Here is a 26,011-nt window from a genome sequence, read left to right on the forward strand (position 1 = left end):
CAACTTAATCAAATGTTTAGTGTATATGAGAGAAAAAATTATCCAACTTAATATTATTTGTGAAGGAGTATAACATTTCTTCTATGAATATTATTTGTATTCGAAATCGGTAACAGTTGTATGTACCTTTATTTTCATATGCGGCACTAATTTAATCAAGTACTTACATGTCAGAAAATAATTAACAATTACTATACTTGATTAATTAATTATATGAAGAATTGAATGATACAACGTAGATAATTAGATCAAATTTGCAATGGTTAATCTAAAATATATGATCATACGAGATCATCGCCAAATAACTCCCCATCAAATTGTAGTAACTTTTTTTTTTGATTACAAGGTACTACTACCTTATAAAGAATTTAACACATCATCAGAATTAAGCAATGAGTATGTTTGGTTGGCAAGTAAAATGATTCCTGAAAAAAAGAAAGATATTGTATGAACTCAAGTTGACATAATTGGAGTGCAAAATGAATCTAATCTGCCTAAATTTCAAATTTTAAAATCAATACACTTGTTAATAGTAATATTGAGAGATTGAAATTCAAATTAAATCACGAACTTAACTGAACCTAATCGATTTTGAAAATATTTGCCACAAGTTAAATCACGAACTTAATTGGAGTAGAGGAGTATTTAATAATAACCACTTTAAATATATAAATATAGGTTTGTGTTAAAATGACAACAACTATTAAAGTTGACACAGTGATACCAAATATCCAATAATATTATAAACGCTACAATAATCTATAGATTTATAGATTGTTGGGTAGCGTGTTGAATATTGCTGGCCGAGAAAAAATTGTTGTATACAGTATTGTATATTGTTGGCCGAGATTTTTATACTTGAATATTTTTTTATTGCCACATGGCAGCTTATTATTCATCCACATATACAAATGATTGGCTAGAAACGGTGATATGTTTATTTTAAAAGGTGTTGTCATTTTAACTCATTCCTATAAAGATAATAAAGATATATTTCTTCTCAGAAAAAATATTTTTAAAAATATTAGAAAATCAGAAATTCCATCACTCTTTCTTCTCCCCTAAAACCCTAATCTGAACATAATCAAAAGCTCCCAACACTCACGCAATCTTTCTCTTCCATTGAAGAAGACAACAGCTCGAGATCAATCCGATACAATGAGGAACCAATGCCTCCGCCTTCTTCTCCTCCGCTGCCACACTCCATCCGCGTCTCACATTTCTCAGGTACACCATTTCCGCTCCTTCACTTCCTCACTCCTCCACGCTCCTGCACCTCAGCCGATCCCGATTCCCTTCTCACTAACTCGCCATTTCACCTCATCCACGGACCCTGCCGTCGAGCTTCCCAAACCAAGGCTCGATCAAGCTGCTCTAATCGAAATTTTCTCTAAACCTGAAATTTCTAGTGACGCGATTAAGTCCGATTTAGATGCTAAGAATATTACTGTGTCGCATGATTTGATTTTAGAAGTGTTAAAAACTCCCAATATTGACCCTGATGTTGCTAAGCGGATTTTTAATTGGGTTTCGGATAGTCAGAGAGAGATTTTGAGCTGTAATTCGTATAATATGATGATTGGGATCTTAGGGGGTAATGGATTTGTGAAGGAAACTTGGGAATTGATTAATGTTATGAAAAGGAAGGGGTACGGTGTGAAGAGGGGCGCATTTGATAGAATTTCTGAGAGGTTTTTGAAAGATGGGGCTATTGATGAGGTTGAGAAGTTGAAGGCTGTGTATGCTACGCGTTCCGGTGGCCGCAAGAGCAAGGATGTGGCCGGAGTAAGTGACTGTGTTAGGGTTGGCGAGATCATTAGGGAACAAGTTTGGGGAGATGATGTTGAGAAAGAGTTGAAAGAATTGGATGTGGAGTTCTCGAGTGATCTGGTCAAGGGGGTGCTGGGGATGCTTGGAGGCGATCCAAATAAGGCTTTGATTTTCTTTAGGTGGATTGAGGATAGCGGTGTGTTTAAGCATGATGAGCATTCGTATAATGCGCTAGCTAGAGTGTTGGGTGAAGAAGACCACAGTCAGAAATTTTGGAGGTTCGTTGATGAAATGAGAAGTGAAGGGCATGAGATGGCGAGGGAGACCTATGTTAGTGTCTGTAAGCAGTTTCTTAAGAAGAAAATGATAGAGGATGCTGTGAATTTGTTCGAATTTGCATCGAATGGTGTGAATAAGCCGTCTGTTGAGGACTGCACTTTGCTTTTGAAGAAAATAGTTGCTAGCGAAGAACTAGATATGGACTCGTTTCTGAAAGTTGTTGAGGTCTTCAAGGCTAATGGAAATGCGATTACTGATAGTATCGTCGAGGCACTTGTCAAATCTTTGATTAGTGTGGGGAGGATGAATGAGTGCAATAGCATATTGGCAGAGTTGATGAAGGCTGGCTATGTCCCGTCTGGTGATGTGCAACGTAAGATTGCGTTTAAGCTCAGTAAGTATGCAGACACAGGAAAGGCGCTGGAGTTTGTGGATAAGATGATGGCTTCCTTTGATTATTCACCTTGGATATCCTTAGTTAAAGGATTCTGCGAGGAGCACAATCTGGATGGAGCATCAATTAGCGTTGAAAAGATGGTGAAGAAACTAGGTGCCTCCTCTTGTGGCGGTCGCCCTATAGACTTGTTGGTCGGCGCATACTGTCAGCAAAACAGGCCATTGGGGGCATACAAGTTTGTTAAGAAGATGGTCAATGAGAAATTCTTAAGGCCCAGGCACACGTTGTACAAAACACTAACAAGGAGGCTATTAGCCAGAAAACATTTCGAAGAAGCTCTAGATGTTATGTGCATGATGAAGAACCAAGGCTACCCTGCCGATGTGGATTCCTTCATCCCGTACCTTGCCAAGAAAGGAACTACTGAAGAAGCTGTTATATTTACACAGGGCATGACATCGAAGAGATCTCCAGCGATTCCTTTTTTCCTTCGGTTGTTTGAGGCGTATCTTTCAGCTGGAAGACAGTCTGAGGCACACGACTTCCTTGCAACTTGCCCAGGATATGTTAAAGATCACGCTGATGTTTTGGATTTGGTCTCTTCTAAAATGTCGGGTGCAGCCGGGAAGAAGGCTGCGGATGTTGCGGTGTAGTGTTTAGATGTGATAGTTTTGTTTTTGGTACACTGTTAGTAGGGAAGGGGAGTGGGAGGTCTTCATGCTTTTGAAATGTTTGCCAATTTATTCAATATTGGAGGATTTGCTGAATCTTGATATGAACTGATCAATAATGTAATAGACTGGATTTTCCCCCCTTGGAATTTTGGTTTTTCACCCTGCCTTGTTTCATAAATGGGTGTATTGAGTTTTGGAATTTCGGATTTAGTTTTGAGTGCTTCTGAAAATATAGTAAAGATAGATGGGCCGGGCCCAAATGAAAAGCCCAGGTTTTATGCAGCCAGTCCAATAAGCTTTATAAAACTTGCCAGAAATTATTAATAGATAAATTACTCCATATGTATGAGATTCTCAAGACGTAGTAAGATATTTTCCAGTTCCATATATAGTCCAGCTTGATAGAAGCACTTTGTCTTTGTCCAATCTCACTTAAATTGACACTATACTATTTCAAACTCTATTAGCCACACATAAAACACACACACACACACACACACACATACCACACCAACAATTGGGATATTCGGCTAATTAATTGTTTATTTGGATGGCCTCTTTGTCTCCTCCCAAGTTACAATTGAACATAGAGATATGAAATTCAGAGTTCTTGTTAAATTCTCTTATATCCAAAAATTAGATAGTTCAATATACTTTATGGTTTGGTTTCTAGACTGATCAGTTGCAAAAAAACAGCCCACAAGCAGATTATTCAGACATTCATCAAACATTTATTATTCACAATTATGAAAAGCTTTTAAAATTCATTATATACATTGCTGTCCTCTGTTGTCTCTATAGTTTCAAAATCATATGAAAAATTAGAAGAAACTTGTGTAAAAATTGAGGCTTAAGTAGGGACAAGGTCCAAAGTTTGGAATTGAAATTTCGAAGCATCTCACAAACATTGTGCTATATATTTGAAAATGAAAAAATGGAAGAAAATGACATTTCATTGTTGTTGTTTTAAGGCAGTGTCACAACTGGCCTTATTGTCGGCATGGAGCAAGATGGGATATGCAACCACCATCACCATACACAAACAATTGTAAAAATGTGACACTTCCTTGAGCAAAACGCGATGATGGTGACACCACATTTTATTTATATTATATGCATTTAACCCCATATTTTCTATTGCAGAGAAGAAGCTAGCAGCTCTGTATGTGGAATTGGAGGTTTGTGTTTGACACATTCTGTTATGTTTGTTACTGATCAGTACATGAAAATGAGGTAGCATGACAAAATGCAATCAAGCTGTGATGATTAGTAGCTATTAAACCGGGAGTACTACTTCATCTCTCACTCACCAAGGACCACAATTTCACATTAATAGTACTACTAGCTCTTATATGCTCGAAAATTTATCGTAATATGTGATCTAAAATTTTCGATTGTTTGGTAGCTATGTTAGAGAGTAAATTCAAAGTTTTTATATGGTTTTAATTGTGTGCTTTGGTACGCATGTTAGTCTTAGTAAATGATATGTGTTATTTTTTGGCCCGTTTCATCCTAGCAATTTAATTCACAATTTTGATGGGTTACACCAGCAGCATTGGAAACTGTACTTAGACATTGGGATGAAAACACAACATTGCCCTCTATCCTTTTCACTATATTGTTGAAGTTATTTTAGTTCACATAAAAAACAATAATTTGCCCCAAGTATATAAATTAAAAACAAGGAATATTTTTAATTTAATAACAAAAACAACAACTAGATACATAACTATCATAAACTATAATATTTCCTACCTATAGCCGAAACATGCTATATTCACTAATTTAAGGGGGGACTATTGAGAATATATAAGCATCACCTCACCTCATCTTAAAAATTAATAATGTTAATTCCATTTCTAATTATGCTGAGTGTTTAATTAGTGTGTATGTTAATCATCAATTATCATTGGATTCGTGCTTAGCTCTTTCCTCTAGACGACATGCCATAATTAATTCAACGGTTCAATACTAGTAATAGTTTTCTCGAAAACTAAATCAATTTGATTAGGTTTAAGGTTACATTGGGAGACTTGATGATTGGACTCCATCATATTATGTCAAATGTTCACATCAATATTTTATCTCTTTGAGCTGTAAATTAGAGTAATTATTAGTAGTATAAGTGCTATTTTTAAGCTCTGTGACTGAGAGATTTAAGGCCGAGACAAAACAAACAACATAATTATCTATATCCACATTTGGTGAACTATCACTTCAAACACAACCACTTAATACTTTTCTTATGAATACTAATACTACTAATTAAAAATTATTAGTAATTATATACTCCACTAGTACTATGTGTCTTGTAAATAGACCACTACTACTATATTTGAAATTTTGTCATTTAACCCTTAAAATTAATTATTGATTTTCCTAGGTAGATTGTGAGTAATTACTACTCATATTTGTATCATCCATAAGGGATAACGTAGGACCATTTCTTTTGTTTGTGTCTATCACGTTGCTTTGACTTGTTATTTTCGTTATTGCAATGCTTCAAAATTTTGTGGGATATAATTTTTTTAAATTACCAATAATATTCCAGCTTTTGAGCACTTCCATCTTATTGATATATACACTTGATTTGGCTACAAAAGGAATAAAATAGAGTAAAAAGTAAAAATTATAAATAACAAAAAAATCCAAACTATTTGAAATTTGTAAACGAGAAAGAAGTGTGAATATAGTGGAAAGAGATTAGAAATTTTTGAGCATATTGTTTGGATTGATCAGTTTGGAGGCAAACGGTCCCAAAGCATCATTCCCTCTCAAAATATATAGTATAAATATTGTGTTTTGGTATCCAAAGAAGAAAGAGACAATTTTACCCAGCTGTGTTTCACACATCACCTCTAATCCGAATGGATATTTTTGTCATTTACACATTTAAAGCTTTCTCTCTTTCTCCCTTGTTTGGTCAATTTTTTGATTTTTTCTCTTACATTATGATCGGACATATATGACCCATATGTTTGTCTTAGGATTTTCCTATTTTTTTTAAAAAAAATCATAACTTTTAATAATTGTACTTAAACCTTTTATGGACCAGAATATTTTCCTTTTAGGACATTATCTTTGCTTCCACTAATATATGAAAGAATAAAATTCAATTTCTATGGTGCCTTATGTCGATTAGGATATGGTTTGGGCTCCTTTCATTTGTTATTAAACGAATAATACTATTGTGTTTGTCTTATTTCTAGTAATAATCAATCTTTTGCAAATCAAGAAAAGGCCCACAACTTGAAAGATATTTTTTGGGTCATTTTTATTGCATTTTCACATTTTTATGCTCTTAACTTTTTTTTCATCTCTTGAGAGAAATAGTCAAGTGGTCAACATTTTTGTGTGTAAAGAAGACTTATTTGTATAAGTTCCAATTTTGAGAGTTGGATGATTTCCACCCCTATAATTTGATTTGATAATTTGTGCTTTTGCACTACAACTAGCACAAAGTATAAAAAATTAAGAAGTATAAATCCTATCCTATTATAATAATAAGAAAAAAAAATCAAATCCTAATAACGAAATGCTGACAATTAAAAGCATGAACATTAACTAACTAACCTACTCAAACACATGCATGAAAATAGCTATGGCCAAATGTAATAATTAGAAAATAATGCCAAGTTAGGATTTAATTTCGTTAGGGTTATTATTATGTCAATAGTTAGCACATTAAACTACAAACACACTTCACACAGGTTAAAATTTATGTTAAAGTAAGCTATACCCCAATTCAAGGATCGTGTTTGTCGCCAAAAGCTTAAAACAGAATCGTGCATTCTTTAAATGGGATCGTTTGCTTTTCTATTTTCTCTCTTCTTCGTGAAAAAAATAAAAAAAGAAAAAGTAATAAGGAAAAAGAAAAAGAGGACACTACTTTACTTGATTTCTTTATTTCTCTTTTGAGAGTAAATTAATATTACTTTGGTCTATATACGGCTAGACTTGTTAATTCCCAAGTCTTTAATAATTAATATCATCAGAATCAGTAATCGTTTATTTTGTATGCGTGCCCTGAATAAAACTTCATTCGTGCACAATAGCATGCAAATCACACAAGACAATCACACAATATTCATTTTACCACTAGATCGTTACCGAACAAACATTAAAATTCACAATTTAAAATAAAAATATGTGAAGTAATTATAATAAAATGGTAAATATAGATGAATTTAGTGGGAGTGGACATAGGTGCTCGATGAATCTTGTACAATGCAGAAATGAAAATAAAGATTCTGTCTTGTTGTTTCTCTTCATCATCAGTTGGGGTGACCCATGTGCAGATATAATGGAAGTGATGAGTAATCTTTTTTTAAGAGAAAAGAAAAAGGCAGAAATAAAGATGACTATAAAATAAAGAGAAGAAGAAACATGTTTGTCTCCTATAATCATAGAACTAATGTCACGCTCTCCAAATGGGCTGAATCTAATCCAAAATTCTCATCATTTTTCTAAAAAGATACACTCAGGCGTGGAGCTCCACTGCTTTATTTTTCGAACCACCACTCTCTCTTTTTACTGATATACCTATAACTCGAGTCATCCCACAAATGATCCTTATTTGAGTTTGATATCGAGGGGTGTGCAATCTAGCCGAACCGAACCAAAATTTATCGTGCTCGGTGTGCATATCATGAAATAGAGCCAAATCTTGAGTTTTATTTACAAAATACTTTGAGACTCTCGATCTTATTTAAACTTAAATAGAGTGAAAAGAGATTTGTAATTTTAGATTTATGTTTACAATTTATGAACATTTTCTTTGTTGTTCTCTTGCTGCGTTATCTTCTCAACTTTATTGTGTGAATTGGGTGATTTTCTTTACGCGTTAATTTAGGGGTGTTCGTTCAGTCCTTATTTCAGTTTGATATCTTGTTTTATGTTGCCTGATTATACACTTTTTACAAACTCTTGCACGTCTTTTTTGGGCTTGAGTTTTTCTTGTTACGAAGAAAACATTTTAGTTACTACCTCGGAAAAATAAGTTATTTCATTCCCAATATATGGCATATATTCAGCACCCAAAACTAAATTCAGTTAGAAACCTAATAAAGTAATTTCCAATAATAATCTATGGTTAATTTACTAACTTATGTTGCATTTGTTTTTCTCACCACGAAAATAATGATGAAGAAATGCATCAAGTACAGAAGCCAAAGAAAAAGTGTTGGTCTTTTTTTAGTCTTTGCAAAAACAATAGTATTGGATAATGGTAATGGGAAGGTGACCAAAACCACTATCAATCTCTAAGCTACTTTTATTGAGATTCTCACATTCCTCATTAAATTTCTATTAAATTTTGGGATTTTATTGAATGGCCAAACTCAGGGAATGTTGGATTCCCCCTCTGTCCTTCGCCATAACTGTTCAAAAAATTTGTAATTCCCAAAGTGAAAAAAATAAAATACCATTACATAAAGTTTAGAGAGATAATGACAAGATTATCTTGTACTTACCCCCAAATCTACTATTTTCCATGAAATAATATGTCTACCTAGTGAATCAATGGCCCATGTAGATACTTGGATTTATTTTGTCTGGGCATTATTTATTAATTTATTTATTATTTTTTGTCTTGATTAACCCACTGAAAATTTGAAATCTTGACAAAGATTTTGTTAAACACATAAAGTTTAGATGATGTTATTGTAATATTCATCCCATCTTTTTTTGAAGTAAATTATTATTTTCCTTGAGAAGCACCTGACCCGTGACAGCATGCTAGTTTCCTTTATACAACACAAAAGACTGAGCAACTTTCTTTCTTGGACTGCCAGAAAATGAATCTCCTTCCAAGAAATCATATTATCACAACCTCAGCCATTGCTGAACCTCATCTCCTTCCCCATTTGCAGTAAACAGGTTTTATAGCATTCCCTTTTTGTCTATTTTCCAATGGAAACGCCAAGAAAGAGTGAGGTAGCGGTTTGGGCCGTCGTGTTCCTTTGCTTTTGGAGCTCTGCAAACGGTTTGCTTTCCGCAAAAGGTGTAAACTTTGAAGGTGAGAAGATGTCCCAGAGATTAAAAATGGTGTCTTGATGCTTGCTTTAAGAGTGTTGTGCCTTCAACTAGTGTGTTTAATTTGATTTCTGTGGTTTGTGTAGTGCAAGCTTTGATGGGGATTAAAGCTGCTTTGAGGGATCCTCATGGGGTTCTTGATAATTGGGATGGTGATGCTGTTGATCCATGTAGCTGGACTATGGTCACTTGTTCCTCTCAGAATCTTGTGATTGGCTTGTAAGAATTTCTGATGTAGATTTCTCAAAAAATTGGAGGGTTTTAGAAAAAATTGTTTCTTTCTTTTTTGGGTTAATTTGGTTAATAGGTTGTTGTTTGGTGCAGAGGGAGTCCTAGTCAGAATTTATCTGGCACTCTGTCTCCAAGCATTGGGAACTTGACTAATCTTCAGATAATGTGAGTGCATAATGAATGTTTAAGATTGATATTGATATTGATGTTTGACACATTTTCTTGATTATAGTTGCTTGCAAGGAATTTGATTTTTGCTGGATGTGTTGTAGATTGTTGCAGAACAATAACATAACGGGACCGATTCCATCCGAGCTTGGGAGGCTGTTGAGGCTTCAAACGCTTGATCTTTCGAATAATCTGTTTAGGGGCAGTATTCCTCCTTCTTTAGGCCTCTTGAAAACTCTTCAGTACATGTGAGGATCGAGCTTAGAATTCTTAGGAAAAAACATAGGGTGATAAAATGTTTTGAGGTCTAATGGTGTGTGTGTTGCTATCTGTATCAGGAGGCTCAACAACAACAGTCTCTTTGGAGAGATTCCAATGTCACTAACCAATTTGACTCAGCTTTCATTAGTGTAAATAAATCTCTTTTCCTTCTTCCATTTGCTGCTCCATTTCTGTGGAGAATGTGTTTTTGATGTTGTTGTGTCTTGATTTCAGGGACTTGTCTTACAACAACTTGAGTGGCCCCGTGCCTTGTTTCCCTTCAAAGACGTTCAAGTAAGATACATGCTGTTTCGATCTTGTGTGTCTGCTTTTCATTGTGAGAAGTTGAACTTAGAGTGTATGCATTGTCTTGTTGTGATGGCAGTGTCATTGGGAACCCCTTGATATGTAACAGAGGCTTCGAACCTCAGTGCGCTGGCGGTGTAGCATTGATGCCGATGTCCATGACCTTAAACACTACACAAAGTATGATGCAAAATTCCTATGTTGTTCAAATATTGCATATGTGCAGATATGTCTGTTTATCCTTACATTGTTGTCTTAGCAGCTCTTACCTCTGCCAAATCGAAATATCGCAAGCTTTCCCTTGCGATTGGGACGAGCGTGGCAGCCATCTGTCTGCTTGCTGCTGGATTCGGGCTGTTTTTCTGGAGAAGACAGAGGCGTAAGCAGCAAAGGTTCTTCGATGTTAATGGTATGAACCCGAGTTCTCATCCTCAACAGCAGGCTAGCCTGGTTGAGACCTTGAATTGATCTATACATATCGTGTCAATTATCTCAGATCGTGAGCACGAGGAAGTCTCACTCGGTAACCTGAGGAGGTTCCACTTCAGACAGCTGCAGCTCGCAACAAACAACTTCAGTAGCAAGAACATCCTAGGAAAAGGCGGCTTTGGCAACGTCTACAAGGGCTATCTCCAAGATGGCACGGCTGTGGCTGTGAAGCGCCTCAAAGACGGAAGCACAGCAGGCGGGGAGAGACAGTTCCAAACAGAAGTCGAGATGATCAGCCTAGCTGTCCATCGCAATCTCCTCCGATTGTATGGCTTTTGCATGACAGAAACCGAAAAACTCCTGGTCTACCCCTACATGTCAAATGGCAGCGTTGCTTCTCGCCTCAAAGGTAAAAAAAAATCATGTTTGATTGATTGATCGATCATGTATGCTAATGGGCACTTGATGAACTGAGCAGCCAAGCCGGTCCTAGACTGGAGCACGAGGAAGCGGATTGCCCTAGGAGCTGCAAGGGGGCTGCTGTACCTCCACGAGCAATGTGACCCGAAGATAATCCACAGAGATGTCAAGGCAGCAAACATACTCCTCGACGACTACTGTGAGGCAGTGGTGGGCGATTTCGGGCTGGCAAAGCTTTTAGACCATCAGGACTCTCACGTCACGACTGCTGTCCGTGGCACAGTCGGCCACATAGCCCCCGAGTACCTCTCCACGGGCCAGTCCTCTGAGAAGACCGACGTATTTGGATTCGGAATCCTTCTACTTGAACTCATCACTGGACAAAGAGCACTACAGTTTGGCAAATCAGCTAATCAGAAGGGAGCTGTTCTTGATTGGGTAAACCATAGTTATATACTGAAAAAAAGAAAAAAACACACACACTATACTACATCTCAAATCTTGTTAAGAAAGTCTTAAACATTGTAACCTTGAATGATCACAGGTCAAGAATCTTCACCAAGACAAGAAGCTCGAAGATCTAGTCGACAAAGATCTAAAGAACAACTACGATAGAATCGAGCTAGAGGAGATAGTGAAAGTGGCATTGCTGTGCACTCAATATCTTCCCGGGCTGAGGCCTAAGATGTCGGAGGTTGTTCGTATGCTTGAAGGCGATGGACTAGCGGAGAGATGGGAGTCATCTCAGAGAGTAGAGTCACACAAGTTCAAGACACAGGAGCTGTCGTCGTCAGAGAGATATTCGGACCTGACCGATGATTCGTCGTTGCTTGCACAGGCTATAGAGCTCTCTGGTCCAAGATGAGAAACAACTGCTTGTGGTTTTGATCATCACACTTCTCAAAGGGGAAGTTCACAGAGAGATTTAAAAAAAGGCTATTAGTATTAAATATGAAAGCCAAGTTTTCTTTATGTTTGAAAATAGCATAGCAAAAATGTAAGATGCAAAAATGCTTTGATGTTTCCTCATTACTGTATAGGGTAGCTTTTGTTTTTCTCTTATGCATCAGAGTGATTTTGTAAGTTGGAGTGTTGATTCTTTTTCTCCTTTCTTTTCTTTTTCTTATATTTGTGGAAGTAATATAAACCATATGTTTTAGTAGTTTCTATGTCATATTATGTGCACTTCAAAAGAAAACAATAAATTAAATGAATATTCATATTGTCCCTAAAAGTATGAACTCTGATAAAATTTTGATATTTTTCATGAACTTTAAAATTGGTCACAAGCTATCGATAAAGAATGTAGATTAATTGAAATGTGTTGTTTATAAAATTCACAGCATACCATAATAATGTTAAACTAAACTTCTAAAAAATCTTGTGATAACAATTTAAAAAGAAAATCAAATAGAAAACCCAAGAAAATACGTAACTGTTATTGTTAAGTCTTTTTATTTAGACTCTCAATAATCAGAATTCCCAAATTGAAGAAACCCTTTCTCTATCCCCGCCACCGATCCTCCACCGGCGCCGCCCACCATTCTCATTTCTTCTCCTCGGCTGTCGTCTGCTGATCAGTATCTCCACTGCTCGTCTCGCCGCGCTTCAGCTACATTGCAGGTATATTCCATGACACTAAGAATGTAGATTTATTGGATTTTATCGTATCGTGGAAATTCAGAGTTATGTTTTGTAAGAGATGAGCTCGAGCTCAGTCCGTCTTAGCATAAAGAGCTTTTTCTCGAGCTCGGGTATTAACAATTAACATACTAATTTTTCACGGATTATTTCATTTTGTTTGACTAAAACCCTAAATTAAAGGTTCAACCCTGACATTCCCTATGCTTCATAGTTAATTTGGACTTTAGGATATTAACTCACTTGACTGAATCTACTGAGTTTATGTATGTGTACATCAGATCAATTTAGAGAGAATTTGGGGATCAAGATGGAATGCGTGGTGCAGGGAATTATAGAGACTAAGGTAAGTTAAAGCACAATCTTTTTCTGTGATTGTAGTAGAATATTTGAATAATATGTTTATTTCACTGCTTGAACTTGAACTAATTTGCCATTATTTTCCGAATTCTGTTGTTTTCCTGCATTTTGTGATTATGATGATGAACTTGAACTTTGGGAATGTGGATGAATTGTGGACTCTTATAGGACTGCTTTTCCAGTTTTGCTATTTTCACCTTTTAAAAGCTTTGGGTTTTTTTGCCTTAATTTTAATTTGTCTTCATCTCCTGGAATATAGTTTTCATCTTTTACTTTTTTGACACATTAGTTAATATCACACTATTTCTCAGCATGTTGAAGCCCTGGAAATTCTTCTTCAAGGACTTTGTGGTGTTCACCGAGAGAGTTTAGAGGTTCATGAATTGTGCTTGAAAAGTGTGCCGAACCTAGGTACTCCTATAAATTTTTCTGTTTATTTTTACTTACAGCTAACCATGATTTATACTACTATACTAGTTTATACTTGCACTTAGTGTGTCTCATAACTTCTTAGCAAGTTGAATGTCTCTTGTGGATAGCTTAAATAATAAGTATTTCTGTTATTCTCAAGTGATATCTGTTCTTTCTTTCCATTAGGATTGGTATCATCTGAAGTCCGACTTCTGTGTGACCTTGCGAAGCCTGAACCCACATGGTATGAATCAAGGGTCTTCCACCAAATGCGTTTAAGTTATCAGCTGTGAGAAATTTGTAATGAATATATCATTTAATGTGCAGGACTGTCCGACACATTGGTGGTGCTATGAGGGGTGCTGGTGCTGAGCAAATTTCAGTGCTTGTAAGGACTATGGCAGAAAGTAAAGTAAGCAAAAATGCTCTCCGCTTATTTTATGCCCTTGGATACAAATTAGACCATGAGCTGCTGAGAGTAGGATTTTCCTTCCAATTCCAAAGAGGTACTCAGATAACAGTGGCAGTGTCCTGCGTAAATAAGATGCCGAAACTTCATGCAACTGACGATGCTGTGCCTGTTACACCTGGTATCCAGCTGGTTGAAGTAACAGCCCCTGCATCATCAGAGAACTATACTGAGGTTGTTGCGGCCGTATCATCTTTTTGTGAATACCTAGCACCGTAAGTTCATAAACTTTATCTCTTATTCTTCTGCTAAAGATGTTCAAGAGTGAACTTTGCAGTCCTAAGCTATTCGGTGCTTCTTGGGTGTGTCGCAAATCAAACAAGTTTAATTATGGTACATGTAGCAATTCTAGAGCTGATCATTACACCTTATGAAAAGGTGGGTCAGCTATTGTATAAGTATTGGGAACTGGTTATAGTTAATTGAACCCAAAGGCACGGACTGATTTAAACCACCAACGTTCTAGTAAAATAAGTACTAATATTCTTCCTTTATCCCCACATGCCATTTTTTCCCAGGTTCAAAAATAGTACTAGAATGTTAAGCTTTTTTGACAGTTTGAGGCATTTCCATGTTTTCTGTTATGGTTCTATTAGTTGGAAGTGCAAAGGCATTCTTGAGTTTTACTTAATTCAGAGCTTTTGGTAAGTTCAACTGCTTTGTGGTCCAAGGTTTTACTGGAATATGACCTTACAATATGTACAATGTTCCATTTTCAGACTGCTCCATCTATCAAAACCTGGCGTATCAACTGGAGTTGTTCCCACAGCTGCTGCAGCGGCTGCGTCTCTCATGTCAGATGGCGGAGGCACAACGCTGTAATGGAGATTAGGTACTTAAAATTATGAACTGCAAATATGTTTGAAATCATTTGTAAATTGCAACCATTCCATGCTAATTGTCAGAGTTGTCTTAGTTGATCTAATGTGTGTAGGGAAATGGTTGAATTCCCTTTTCTTTGCCCCTGTTGTTTATTCAAGAAATTATACATTTATAGAGGCGCCCTATCTAACACGTTGATGATTCTAATTTTAAAAAATATAGGATATATTTTTATTTCATGAATCAAGTGTGATGGTGATGGATTCAAGAACATTTGAAAATATTTGTTTACACTAAAATGGGAAATAAATGTATACTCTACGCTAAACCTCCTATTTATCAGTCGGAGGTTGGAGGGTACGTGTCTTTTCAATCAACTTATGCTTCTTCATCGTCTTCATGACTTCATGACACGTTTCGCTTGCTCCTATGTCAACTCCATAAACAACAAGACTCAGCAAAAGGGTACTTGCTCTTGTGTCAAATCTGAAAACAACAAGACATCGAAGGGTATAGACGCTGTTCAGCGTAAGTATAGGAATTAGGAAGTCTAGTAATTCATCACATTTAAGTTAAATTGGTTGGTAAATTACTATTTTAGTGAAATTGACGTTTTTATTAATTTAATTTTATTTTTGTATTGGCCAACGTGAGGGAGCTTATAAAGCAGATGACCATGGTATTAAAAGAATTTCTTTCTGGTTTTATTTTGGCGTTAGTTTGAGTAGTTTGTTATATTGGTTGGTTTCGAAATATTTATAAAATTAAGTCCTCAAGAGTTAAGAAAGATTGAGTTGTTTATCATTAATAACGACATAGGGATTTATGTTGTTATTCCGAAGACTCTAGATTCAACAAAAAAAAATTATTTGTTTTCTTTTATTTATATGAAGAGATTTCATATTTCCACGATATGCATTTAATAAACGATTAAACCACCTCAATTGTGGCAATATTGTTCTCCATTTATTTTTTGTTGAATAAAAACAATAAATTAATTTCCCACTTACATATGTTTGCGTCTGTTTACTTGGCGTCTCAAAACTGGAAAAAGAATCTGTTATATGTCCATTTTATATTAGAAAAATGAATTAATATTGTAGAAGAAGGAGTACTAATTAAGATAATAACAAAATGTGGTTTTGAGTCCAAATCAATCAACAAGAATTTGACAATCCAGCATGATATCTATTTTGTCTACTACAGTTCTACTAGTGTACACATTGTTAATTTTTAAGTTGTTCTTTTGTTAAAGACAACAAAGGTCAATAAAATTGACTTGTGGAAGAATAAATTTGACAGGAAAATGTTAGTTTTGAGTCAAAATCAACGAGAATGGGGTAAACCTAATTATTAAGAATTGATTTATCATATGACGTAACATTATAAATTGAATTCATTTTTTTGTGATAATTTCCCCTAATTAAATACTATACATGAATGGTTTTTCTAATTGATGATGTATTTTGATACAAACCATCAAATAATATATTAGTACTATATTTTGATTGAGTCGTAAAGGAATCACTCAAATTGGTTATTAATATCGACACGAAATGGAATGTCTAGTGGAATTACATCGAAGGCATACAATACAATAATTAAATAGTGCGCATGATTTATGCGTCACGTCATTTCCAAATAATTTGTGTTACAAATAAGTCAAAAGTAATAATTCTTGTAAATGAAATATTATTACTACTGCGTTTTCTATGGGCAACAAGCACAATGAATTCATTAACTGCATTACTGATTTTTTTGTCCGTTTGATAAAAAAATTTTGTGTGCATCCCCTTTTTTCAATTAAAAAAAAAAGCTCAAACCACTCAATAAAACCGTGTGTACATTAAATCAAAACAAGACAAATAAAACAAAGGTCAAGGCTCTTATAAAAGAAATAAAAGCTAAATGAAAAGGCATGACTTAACTCAAATACTGATTATTTGATGGAGAGGAAGCGTTTTATTAACTAAATTTTGGAGTTAGGATTTAAAATAATTCCGTATTTTTGTTTTCATATGGTCTCATTTTCAAATAATAGTTTTGAAATGGCAAAAGCACATCATTTGAATATTTCTAGATTTTGTTTTAGTGTAGTATTTTCGTCTTTGCATGTCATTGTATTTTTGATTCGATGAATCCCACCTTTTTTTATACTACTAGAATTTAGAAGATCGATCCTTAAAATATTCGTTGTTAAAACAAGTGGCCCATTCAATTAAATAAAGAAAAATAGATATTTATAATTTTAATAGTCTAAGAAATTATTCACCAAATTTTACACCGCTCAAATCCGCCGCCATTTCACGGTTCAGTTGCTTCACAAATTACATGAAGAGAATATGTACAAAAATAAAATACTGTCCAATGTACATAAATTGTATAGGTACATAATATTCTTAAATTTTTAAATTTAAGTAAGTTAATTAAAAATTCATTTGGTTATTTATTATATTGTACGTAGAAATAAGAAAAAAGTGATATAGAAATTTTATGTCGGATCGTAATATAATTTCGAGCTTGATTTGAATCAATTATATAATATTTAGTAAAAAAAAATTCCTTAAATATACAAATAGTTAAATAAAAATTTAAATTTATTTTTAAAGTGTTGCAAATTGATTAGAATATAGAAATTTTATGTCGGATCGTAATATAATTTCGAGCTTGATTTGAATTAATTATACAATATTTAGTAAAAAAAAATTCCTTAAATATACAAATAGTTAAATAAAAATTTAAAAATTTATTTTTAAAGTGTTGCAAATTGATTAGAATGAAATTTATTTTAAATCAATTAATATTTATAAAATTATTTTTAAAGTAAAATATTAAAAAAGCTCGGTTACGTACGTACAATTATGTACGTTTATTACTTCTCTTTATATTATACTACTACTTAAGATTTTATACAAAAAACATTATAATTATTGTTATGAAAGGGTACGGAAATTTCCTAATTAAAGCTCAACTGAAACGAAGCTGGAATCTAGTCACCGATAATATCCATACACGCTTTTTGAGATTTTTAATATTTTATATATTGCCATTAAATTCTCTTATGTGTTACAAAATGCTCAAGTTAAAAGGGAGAGTGAATAAAATGAAATAGAACAAACACAAGTTAAAAAAGAAACATCAACAAAAAATACAACTAATGCCTAAAGAAAAACTACAATCAACCATCATATAATACATGACAAAGCACACGAACGAAAAAATCACAAAAGCAAAGCAACAAATTAAAAGGTCACAAAAGCAACAGAAATACACAAAAGATCAAATAAACACAAAAGTAAAATATAGAAAACAATCAAAATAAACAACAAGCTTAAACTACTGCTGTGGATAGTTTTCAAAGTTACAATTAATTAATTACAGATATAAAAAGATGGGATTGTTGTCCAATTAGCCAGTTGTATTTGACATAGATGGGTTGGGTGTATCAAAATTACAATTGATTAATTACAAATATAAAAAAAATGGGATTATTTCCAAATAGCCACTTGTAATTTTACAGGAAAAATTAAGTTTGCAATGGATTAGGCATGAAGAAATATTTGGCGTCTCGGGCATGTATTCTTGAAGATGTTGAAAAGGTTGTTCTAAATCAGACAACTAATTATCTGAACTGTTGCATTTATTTGTTGTGACTGAATTAGTCTAAACGAGGCTGCAATTTTTCACACCAATCATCATTTTTGTAAGTGGAAGACATGTATTGTTGCAATTTAAATTCTCTGCTGCTCTTCTATTCTATGCTATAAATATATTAATTCATTTTTTTGCTTTCTAGTGGGGGAAGTTGACACGATATGATTTGAGTCTTCTTTTTATTATTTTTAAGAAAAAGGGTGACGATTTAAAAATATTTGTTGCTGTTGCACTATGTAACAATAAATATTAAAAGATTATGTAGATAATATTATCACTTTATGACATAACATGTTAGCATTACTCTTAACTTTACATGTATATTATATTATTCGATTATAATACTTCATAAAGTATTAATACATCAAAAAATTTGAATTGCTTCAAAACGTATTTTGTTCCTTCTGATTAATGATTATTAATTAGTTGAGAGGGTGGTACAAAGAAAGGTGTACAAAGAGAAGTATTAATTGTTTCAAAGAAGAAGAATATAAAATGAAATGTTTATCACGTGATGTTGTTGGATTGCGTAATTTTTTAGGAATGCAGTTTAGCCATCTCTTCTTCTTCTTCTTCATTATTTATTTATTTATTTATTTATTTATTTATTCTGTTATATAAAGCTATTTAAAGAACTCCATCCAACATGAAATAGTATCAACTCGGAGTCTTGAAAACAAACATTATTTAATTTGTTTAACCATTACTAGATAAGAAAAAATATCATAGAAATATGTGTAAAAAGACTATTCTGTGAAAACAATCATAATCGTGCATATGTCAATCAATCAAGATATGTGTAGATTACATTAATTTAGCATATATGTCACATATGAGATTAGAACTCATGAACAGAGTGATGAATTTATTATGCATCGATCTCCATGATCTCAGTGCTGAAAATAATTTAAATATTTAAACTAAGAATGATTTCTATAAACTATAATAAACCATCCGATTTATTACACAAGTTCTATTGGATTAGAGAAAGTTTGAAGTTGTTGGATATGAAAGTTAAAGAAAAGAAAAGACAATAATTTTGCACATCTTGATATAGGGACGGACCCTCCATGTCTCGTCATACTAGCATATATTAAGCCTTATTTTTAGTGGGAAAAAGAGTCCATTTTATGTCAACATATTTCTTCTGGAAAACAAAGCTTAATGGGCAGTGACTCAGCTTCAACAGTCCCTATTTTTGATACAAATCAAGTTAAACCTTTTACTATGAATTTCTATGAAACAAATTGAAACAGCTCAACTACCCAAACTTTATCCATTTTCTTCAAAATTCGCATTATTTTTATTTTCTCTTATTGTAAAGTCATATTATAACTACTCCCTCCGTCCCATCTTAAACGAGGATGGATCCTTAATCACAATTAATCACAATTCGATCCACCTAAATTATGACTACTCCACGAACATGCCAGTGATCATGAGTTTGTTCTAAAATGCATATCGTCTTGCAAATCTTGACATGTGATTTTATTTGATTAAAGTTTATAGTATATAGTTATTTTAGTGAATTGTCTTAATAAACACTAAATGAATTACATTTTCTAATTACAACATAATGATTGAACACTAAATTTTCTTATTAAAAATTGTACTAGATCATTTTGGGAAGATCTGAACATTATACCATATAAATTAACGCGAAACCTTTTAAATTTCCATCTCACATTTCATGAAAACAAGACAAGTACACTATATCGAAATATAATTTCAATTGAATTGATTGGACTTTGGAGTTGCAAAATTCTCTGTTTTTGGATTTCAATTTGATTGAAAGTGATGAATGACGATAACTGTGTCCATCTTCTTAAAGTGGAGAAAAAAATAATGAATTTGGGACAAATTAAAATGGGTAAAGTGGCCGGCAGATAAGTGGGAGGGCCAAGGTAACACTGTAACAGTTACTATGCTCACATTATTCAAACTAATACAGTACTAATTTAATATGATGTCAAATAATTAATATACTCCCCATTTTTTATTTTGTGCACGTTTATTAAATTGCAATTTTAATTTTAATTTTGTTACGAGTATTATCGTAACACACCGGCCATATACAATGCATCGTTTTGTAAGAATATGAAGAATTGGAGATTGCATTATAGAGTAAATAAATATACCAAATATCTATATATACAGTAGTATATACTCTATACCAATGTCGCGTATTCTTTTTTGGCAGATATACCGGTGGGTTAATTAAGCAGATTTGTATCCCATTGATGACTAATTGTTCAAATATATGCCAATAATTCAAATTATTATTATTATTAAAGGTCACTACAAAAAATTGTACTATCTTTTAATTCAAATTATTATTATTATTAAAGGTCACTATAAAAATATTCTTTTTCTATAACGTTTCTATTTGAATTCCCAAATTTTAATTGGAACATAAACAATAATGTTAATTTATTTAAATATTTATTTTTGGCTAAAGTATTTGTTTGTGTTACTTAGCAACAATAAATACCTATCTAGTCTTTCTTTTTAATGTGCCTCAGTTTTTAATTTGATATAAAGTACTCCACTTATTGTTGTCTTATTTTTCTTGTCACGAAAAATTCTAAAAATTATAAGAAATAAGAAGAAAAAGACAATAAAATAAACACTTAGCGTCTTATTAATTAAATTAATTATTCAATTTTTTCTTCTTTAGAGGATTACTAACCCATATTTTTAAAAATTAGTTACAATTTGAATGAATAAATTTGGATCGAGAATCTCTTGTCACACGGTTAGATATCATACTCACTGTTCATCAAGGACATATTTGTAATTCCCATAATCAGAAAAGTATACTCCCGCATTAATTATTTTCACTATTGAGGAGTAGTAAATTGCAATTATATCAGCCACATTTATGTACTTACTATGTTAGTTAATTAGAATTAACCCAATTATATTAGTAGTGTATTTCCAATAACCAAAAACCAAAACACCCAATTACTAATAAAATTTCAACATAACAACTTCATACCAAGAATTTATAGCTTTTTTCTCTCTCTCTCTCTCTGTAAAAATCCAGAGAGGCTAATTAAATAAAGTATTGCTACTCCCACTATGTAAGTATAATGTACGCAGCTCTATATAAATAAGGTCATCTCCTCCTCTCCTCTCACCCACCAACTTTCACTCACAAATCAATCTAGACTCTAGAGAGAGAAAGGGAGAAATCATGAGGAGTCCACCTCAAGTTTCCTCAAACCAAGAATTCTGGCATTGGAGCTCTCCTCTGCCTTATCTCTTTGTGGGATTAGGCCTCATGATTATACTCATCACCGTCGCCCTAATCATCCTCGCCTGCTCATTCCGCAGACGCTCTACCTCCGACGAGAAGGCGCCGCCTCCCCCCGCCGCCCCCGCCGTCACCGACAACACCCCCAAAATCGTCGTCATCATGGCCGGAGACGACAACCCCACCCACCTCGCCATTCCCATGCCGCCTGCAGCTTCATTCCCAATCGCTCCTCAAACCTGCGTTTGCAATGTCTGAATTTCAGTCTCGCCGCCACAATTTTGTAGGAAAATTTTGGTTTAGATTTTGTCTTAATTTTGTCTCACTTTGTAATAATTGGTTGAGGCTTCTTTCTTCCTTTGTTTTTCTTTTTTTTTTTTTTTTTTTGTATTTGATCTTCGGGAATGTAATCTTATAAATGAGCATAAATATATGAGTTTCTCAAGAAGCTTTTGACTAATTACTCTCTCTTTTGTTAATCTTTCCATTGCTTTAATTGGGTTCTGGAATTTTTTGTTGTGTTGTTCTTGAAATCAATTTGTACAGTTGTATTTGGCGATATGAGTAATTTAGTTTAAATAAGATTAATTAGGAGGGGTTTATTAGAAGAACAGTGTGAAAGTCAAAAAATTGTTTTGTATTCAGAATTGTATTTGGTAGAAACTTGAATTAAAAGGGATACAGAATCATCTCTGTATTTGTGGTAAATTAAAGATAAAGTTCTCATAATTAACCCAAGCTATACTACTATTCATTACTGAATTTGAAGCTAGTATACTTTGTTCTCTCTTTTTTCATGACCTCTCATTTTCTGAAGATAAACCAAGCATGTCTAATCATGAGTTTGCATAACACTTCAGTTCTTGACACGACACAGAATTGGTTCTTGTAATGAATACAAATCAAATGAGGAATTTCATTATCCAATTGGTACGAGTCGAATATTTAATCGAGTCTTAAAAAAAGCTTGGAATAAATCATTATAAATAATTATAGGTGTAATTATGATCTGCGCGCGGCGACTAGAATATGATTCCAACACAATATTACTAATAAAAGTGGAAAGGGATCGAAGAGCTATTTATTACTATCTTCTATTTAGGCCTTTTTCTTCAATGAAACTGAAACTTCACCTCACAAATTATTTCTGCTTTTTTTTCAGGTAGAATCATCAAAGAATAAATATTTTGATATTGTGTAAAGTCGCATTCAATTGTGATGAATCGAAATATTAATTACTCTTATTTTACAAAGTGCCTTTTAATTTAGAGATAGAGTCCAGTTAATAAATTGCGTTTGCCAACTAAGAATTTGTTGTTATTATTAATTACTTGTAACAATAGTGAAATGGTCATAAAAACAATTTGCTTTTTTTTTTATTTGTAAAATTAGGGCAAAATCTGTGGACCATGGGATGCGGCGGATCGAGCACGCAAGGAATTAATGATGATGAGTTGAGAGAATTTGTTTTGTTTTGTTTTTCTTTTATTAAATAAAAAGAGGGTGGGAAGTGGCTGCTTTGCCTTTAACTTAACCAATTAACATTTCTATGCATTTTCCGTTTCAGACACTGTGAATAATGGGAGACACTTGTGCTCTATTAATGTCTGCCTGTTCTCGCTCTCTCTCTCTCTCTCTCACACACACACACACACAAACACACACACATTTCATTTGTATTAATGGCACTTCAAATATGAACAAATCCAGTGGATGCACACAGTCACAAAGACACAAAATCTTGATAGGATTGTCAGCCTTCTTCCTCGTTGCTGCCTTTGGTTGTTATTTATCGATTTTTTTGAACATATGATTAATGAGAATTATGTGATTCATGTCAAAATTAGGTTCATGCATGTCTTCAATATTCATCAGATCACAAAAAATTAAAGAAGTACTACTACAAAAGTAGTGCCATTTTTTCTTCTATTGAATTTTTTTTGAGATCAAATTTGGTATTTTGATTTATTTATTTTAGCAAATAGTGACTTGACTTCACGAAATTAAATGGATTAATCACTTTTTTAATTTAAGCCAGTTACTTTTATGTACATACTGTAACAGTATGGAATCGATATTTAGGGAATGCACTAAATCAAAGTCTAATTTTTTGAATTTGGTTTCGTATATTAATTATTATAGCTCTATTCGCATTTTTCTTTTTTCAGTAGAAATTAAGTTAGATATTCTTCTTGATTATTTTCGATTTCTTCCAATACTGCCCCTAAAGTAAGTATCCGAATTTTAGATATTTGGCTTGTATATAGATCTTCAATCTGAATTTAAGTTTGAATTTTGGACAATTTATATTCTGCTCACTTGAGTATCCCTCAATTTTAAACTCGTGTCATTATTTGAGTTTATGGATATTGGACAGTCAGTCTATATATAGTCATGTTACTACGTACTTGAGATCTTCATAGGTAATTTAGTCTCTTATCAAGGAGTTTAGAATGATAGTTTTCCTCGTGTTCAACTAGGATCCTTCATTTGAATTTGGATTTGTAGACATTTCATACTCGAGAAATATAAGTCTTCATCATTAGTAGTAGTAATTTGTAGAACCTTATATATTTTGTGTCAAGTAGTCTTCAATTTTTTTATTGTTAGGCCTTTTACTTTGATTTGGATTAGTATAGAGAAATTTGGGGATTGAAAATGATTATTTGTGAGTTAAAATATGGACTTATGGTTTGGGATCAACGTTAAATCAAAGTTTGGAGGGTGGAGATTAGAATTCTGCCTTGTATTACTCAATTTGCCTCACATTTACACCCAAAATCATGATTGTCATATTCTTTTGCTATTACTGCTATTTATGAGGTTTTGAAAGAAAGGAATTCAAATTTTAGAAGATTAATTAAGAGGGTAGGACACCACGAAAGAAGTTAACATGATATTTGGAAGAAATTCAAATAGAAGGATGTTCATCACACACACACTATATACACTGCACACACGCTTTGCACACAACAACAACACAATATACACACGTACGCCATGCCTTCATCACACTCACATACACTCGTACAAACAGCTCAAAATATAAGAAAATAATGTAGAGATATATCATCTACTTATTTAATTATTTTTTTTAATATTCAATTTAAAGCTAATGTCAAATTTTAATTTTATTTTGACATACAGTATCAAGTAAAGAATTCGAAATTAAATAAAATTTCATATCGACCATATATTTTACCAAACAAAATTTTTTGAATCAATTAGAATATTACAAATTCAAATTTTTTTTATAGCATTTCAATATTAATTTCATGGTACCAAGTTGACCTTGAGTGCTTCCTTGAGAAAGTTCATAAAATTATCCATATTGAAAGTATTGAAAGTGTCTATCTATGTGTGGCGTATAAATCTATGTATGTATTGTTCTATGCTGAGTTTGAAGTGTCAAATTATATATACCAACTCCACTCCTACACTTTTTTCCATCCCAAGAAACCTCTACCATCAGTTCTTTTCTTGCTTTCTTTTTCTCTAATTGAATCCAAAAATCATCATAACTTATCTAAAATCTCTAAAATTGTTTTCAAAAAAAAAAGACGCCGAGAAAAAAAGGCATCCTTTTAGATGCGGAAAATATGCGTTGGTAGTGTCGATTTTGGTAACTAGGTTTGTATAAAGTAAAAGAATCTAATGATTATTGGAGGAGTTAGTATTAATAATATGAGTGGACAGCAGATGTAAGTGTAACAAATTTATGAATTTTTGGGAGAATCAATTGACTCACAAATGAAGGCCACTATGTTCTCATACTCCAATTAAACAGTGCACCCACACAAACATTTCTTTTTCCCCACATATCCCCTCGCATATTCCTTTTTTATGTACTACTTCTACTTCATTCATATTGATTGTACAACCTTTTCCATCTCGATTATGTTAGTACACCCAAAAAAAAAAGATTATGTTAGTACTCTCCACTATAATTAAGGATCATAATGGATCGAGATTCGTCACCGATTATTTAAATCCATTCTTTAAAACTAGCTACGGTACTTTGCTAGCAAGAATTGGAGAACTGTAACGATCTTAAAGCTTTAATTTATAAGTCAATTGAATTTTTTAATAGAAAATTAATGGTGAACTGAATATGAGCATATATAGGTTGGGCCCAATACATTTTTGGGCCGGTCCAAGTTGGCTTGAATTTTGCATTTGTTATTTTGCATACGTGTCAACAGAGAAATCTTAATCCGTGGGCCTCGACCACAAAATCAGTTTATTTATTTGTTTACTAAGATCGGATTTTTCGTTAGACAAGATAATAGTATGAGGTAGACTAAAATCGAGTTTGTCTAGTATTGAAGCAGTCAAGGGCGGAGGTTTGTTGATCAATCATGTAATACAATGTAATTTTGGCATTATGAAGACTAGACAAAGATAGGTTGACATGAGCCGAATTTTTGAAA

General features: G+C 33.3%; 4 protein-coding genes across 6 annotated transcripts; all 4 read left to right on the forward strand.

Annotated features, from left to right (window-relative positions):
* Positions 1 to 1,037: 1,037 nt before the first annotated feature.
* LOC125207598 (small ribosomal subunit protein mS81 (rPPR8)-like) lies at positions 1,038 to 3,319 on the forward strand. The gene has a single exon (XM_048107004.2). The coding sequence runs from the start codon at positions 1,159 to 1,161 to the stop codon at positions 3,097 to 3,099; it is 1,941 nt and encodes a 646-aa protein (XP_047962961.1). The 5' UTR covers positions 1,038 to 1,158; the 3' UTR covers positions 3,100 to 3,319.
* Positions 3,320 to 8,792: 5,473 nt separating this feature from the next.
* Positions 8,793 to 12,130, forward strand: LOC125207301 (protein CLAVATA3 INSENSITIVE RECEPTOR KINASE 5-like). Of its 2 annotated transcripts, none has more exons than XM_048106579.2 (11): positions 8,793 to 9,136; positions 9,240 to 9,372; positions 9,478 to 9,549; positions 9,657 to 9,800; positions 9,891 to 9,962; positions 10,048 to 10,107; positions 10,199 to 10,299; positions 10,379 to 10,528; positions 10,616 to 10,957; positions 11,027 to 11,406; positions 11,513 to 12,130. In XM_048106579.2, exons 1-11 carry the CDS (start codon positions 9,031 to 9,033, stop codon positions 11,831 to 11,833), a joined length of 1,881 nt encoding a protein of 626 aa, XP_047962536.1. In that variant the 5' UTR covers positions 8,793 to 9,030; the 3' UTR covers positions 11,834 to 12,130. The 2 variants fall into 2 exon arrangements, with proteins under 2 accessions (XP_047962536.1, XP_047962537.1); XM_048106580.2 differs by having other exon boundaries at positions 8,794 to 9,136; positions 10,382 to 10,528.
* Positions 12,131 to 12,390: 260 nt separating this feature from the next.
* LOC125204036 (mediator of RNA polymerase II transcription subunit) lies at positions 12,391 to 14,863 on the forward strand. 2 transcript variants are annotated; one of them, XR_016132816.1, is made up of 6 exons: positions 12,391 to 12,591; positions 12,891 to 12,955; positions 13,281 to 13,380; positions 13,567 to 13,624; positions 13,708 to 14,493; positions 14,569 to 14,863. XR_016132816.1 is itself a non-coding variant. In XM_048102577.2 (6 exons), the coding sequence occupies exons 2-6, from the start codon at positions 12,920 to 12,922 to the stop codon at positions 14,669 to 14,671; spliced, it is 654 nt and encodes a 217-aa protein (XP_047958534.1). In that variant the 5' UTR covers positions 12,396 to 12,591; positions 12,891 to 12,919; the 3' UTR covers positions 14,672 to 14,863. The 2 variants fall into 2 exon arrangements, 1 of the variants encoding a protein (XP_047958534.1); XM_048102577.2 differs by having other exon boundaries at positions 12,396 to 12,591; positions 13,708 to 14,064.
* Positions 14,864 to 21,521: 6,658 nt separating this feature from the next.
* On the forward strand, positions 21,522 to 21,839 carry LOC125208558 (protein GLUTAMINE DUMPER 2-like). Its single transcript, XM_048108198.2, has one exon. The coding sequence runs from the start codon at positions 21,522 to 21,524 to the stop codon at positions 21,837 to 21,839; it is 318 nt and encodes a 105-aa protein (XP_047964155.1).
* Positions 21,840 to 26,011: the final 4,172 nt, after the last annotated feature.

Source organism: Salvia hispanica, chromosome 6 (genome assembly GCF_029641045.1).
Source record: "Salvia hispanica isolate PSC_SH4W2 chromosome 6, Shi_PSC_v1, whole genome shotgun sequence".
Lineage (NCBI taxonomy): Eukaryota > Viridiplantae > Streptophyta > Magnoliopsida > Lamiales > Lamiaceae > Salvia > Salvia hispanica.

Coding starts and splice junctions, on each gene's coding strand:
- LOC125207598 (XM_048107004.2), top strand. CDS start 1,159: ATGAGGAACCAATGCCTCCGCCTTCTTCTCCTCCGCTGCCACACTCCA.
- LOC125207301 (XM_048106579.2), top strand. CDS start 9,031: ATGGAAACGCCAAGAAAGAGTGAGGTAGCGGTTTGGGCCGTCGTGTTC. Junction 9,550..9,656: donor TTGACTAATCTTCAGATAAT/GTGAGTGCATAA, acceptor GATGTGTTGTAG/ATTGTTGCAGAACAATAACA. Junction 10,300..10,378: donor GACCTTAAACACTACACAAA/GTATGATGCAAA, acceptor TTGTTGTCTTAG/CAGCTCTTACCTCTGCCAAA.
- LOC125204036 (XM_048102577.2), top strand. CDS start 12,920: ATGGAATGCGTGGTGCAGGGAATTATAGAGACTAAG. Junction 12,956..13,280: donor AGGGAATTATAGAGACTAAG/GTAAGTTAAAGC, acceptor ACTATTTCTCAG/CATGTTGAAGCCCTGGAAAT. Junction 13,381..13,566: donor GAAAAGTGTGCCGAACCTAG/GTACTCCTATAA, acceptor TCTTTCCATTAG/GATTGGTATCATCTGAAGTC.
- LOC125208558 (XM_048108198.2), top strand. CDS start 21,522: ATGAGGAGTCCACCTCAAGTTTCCTCAAACCAAGAATTCTGGCATTGG.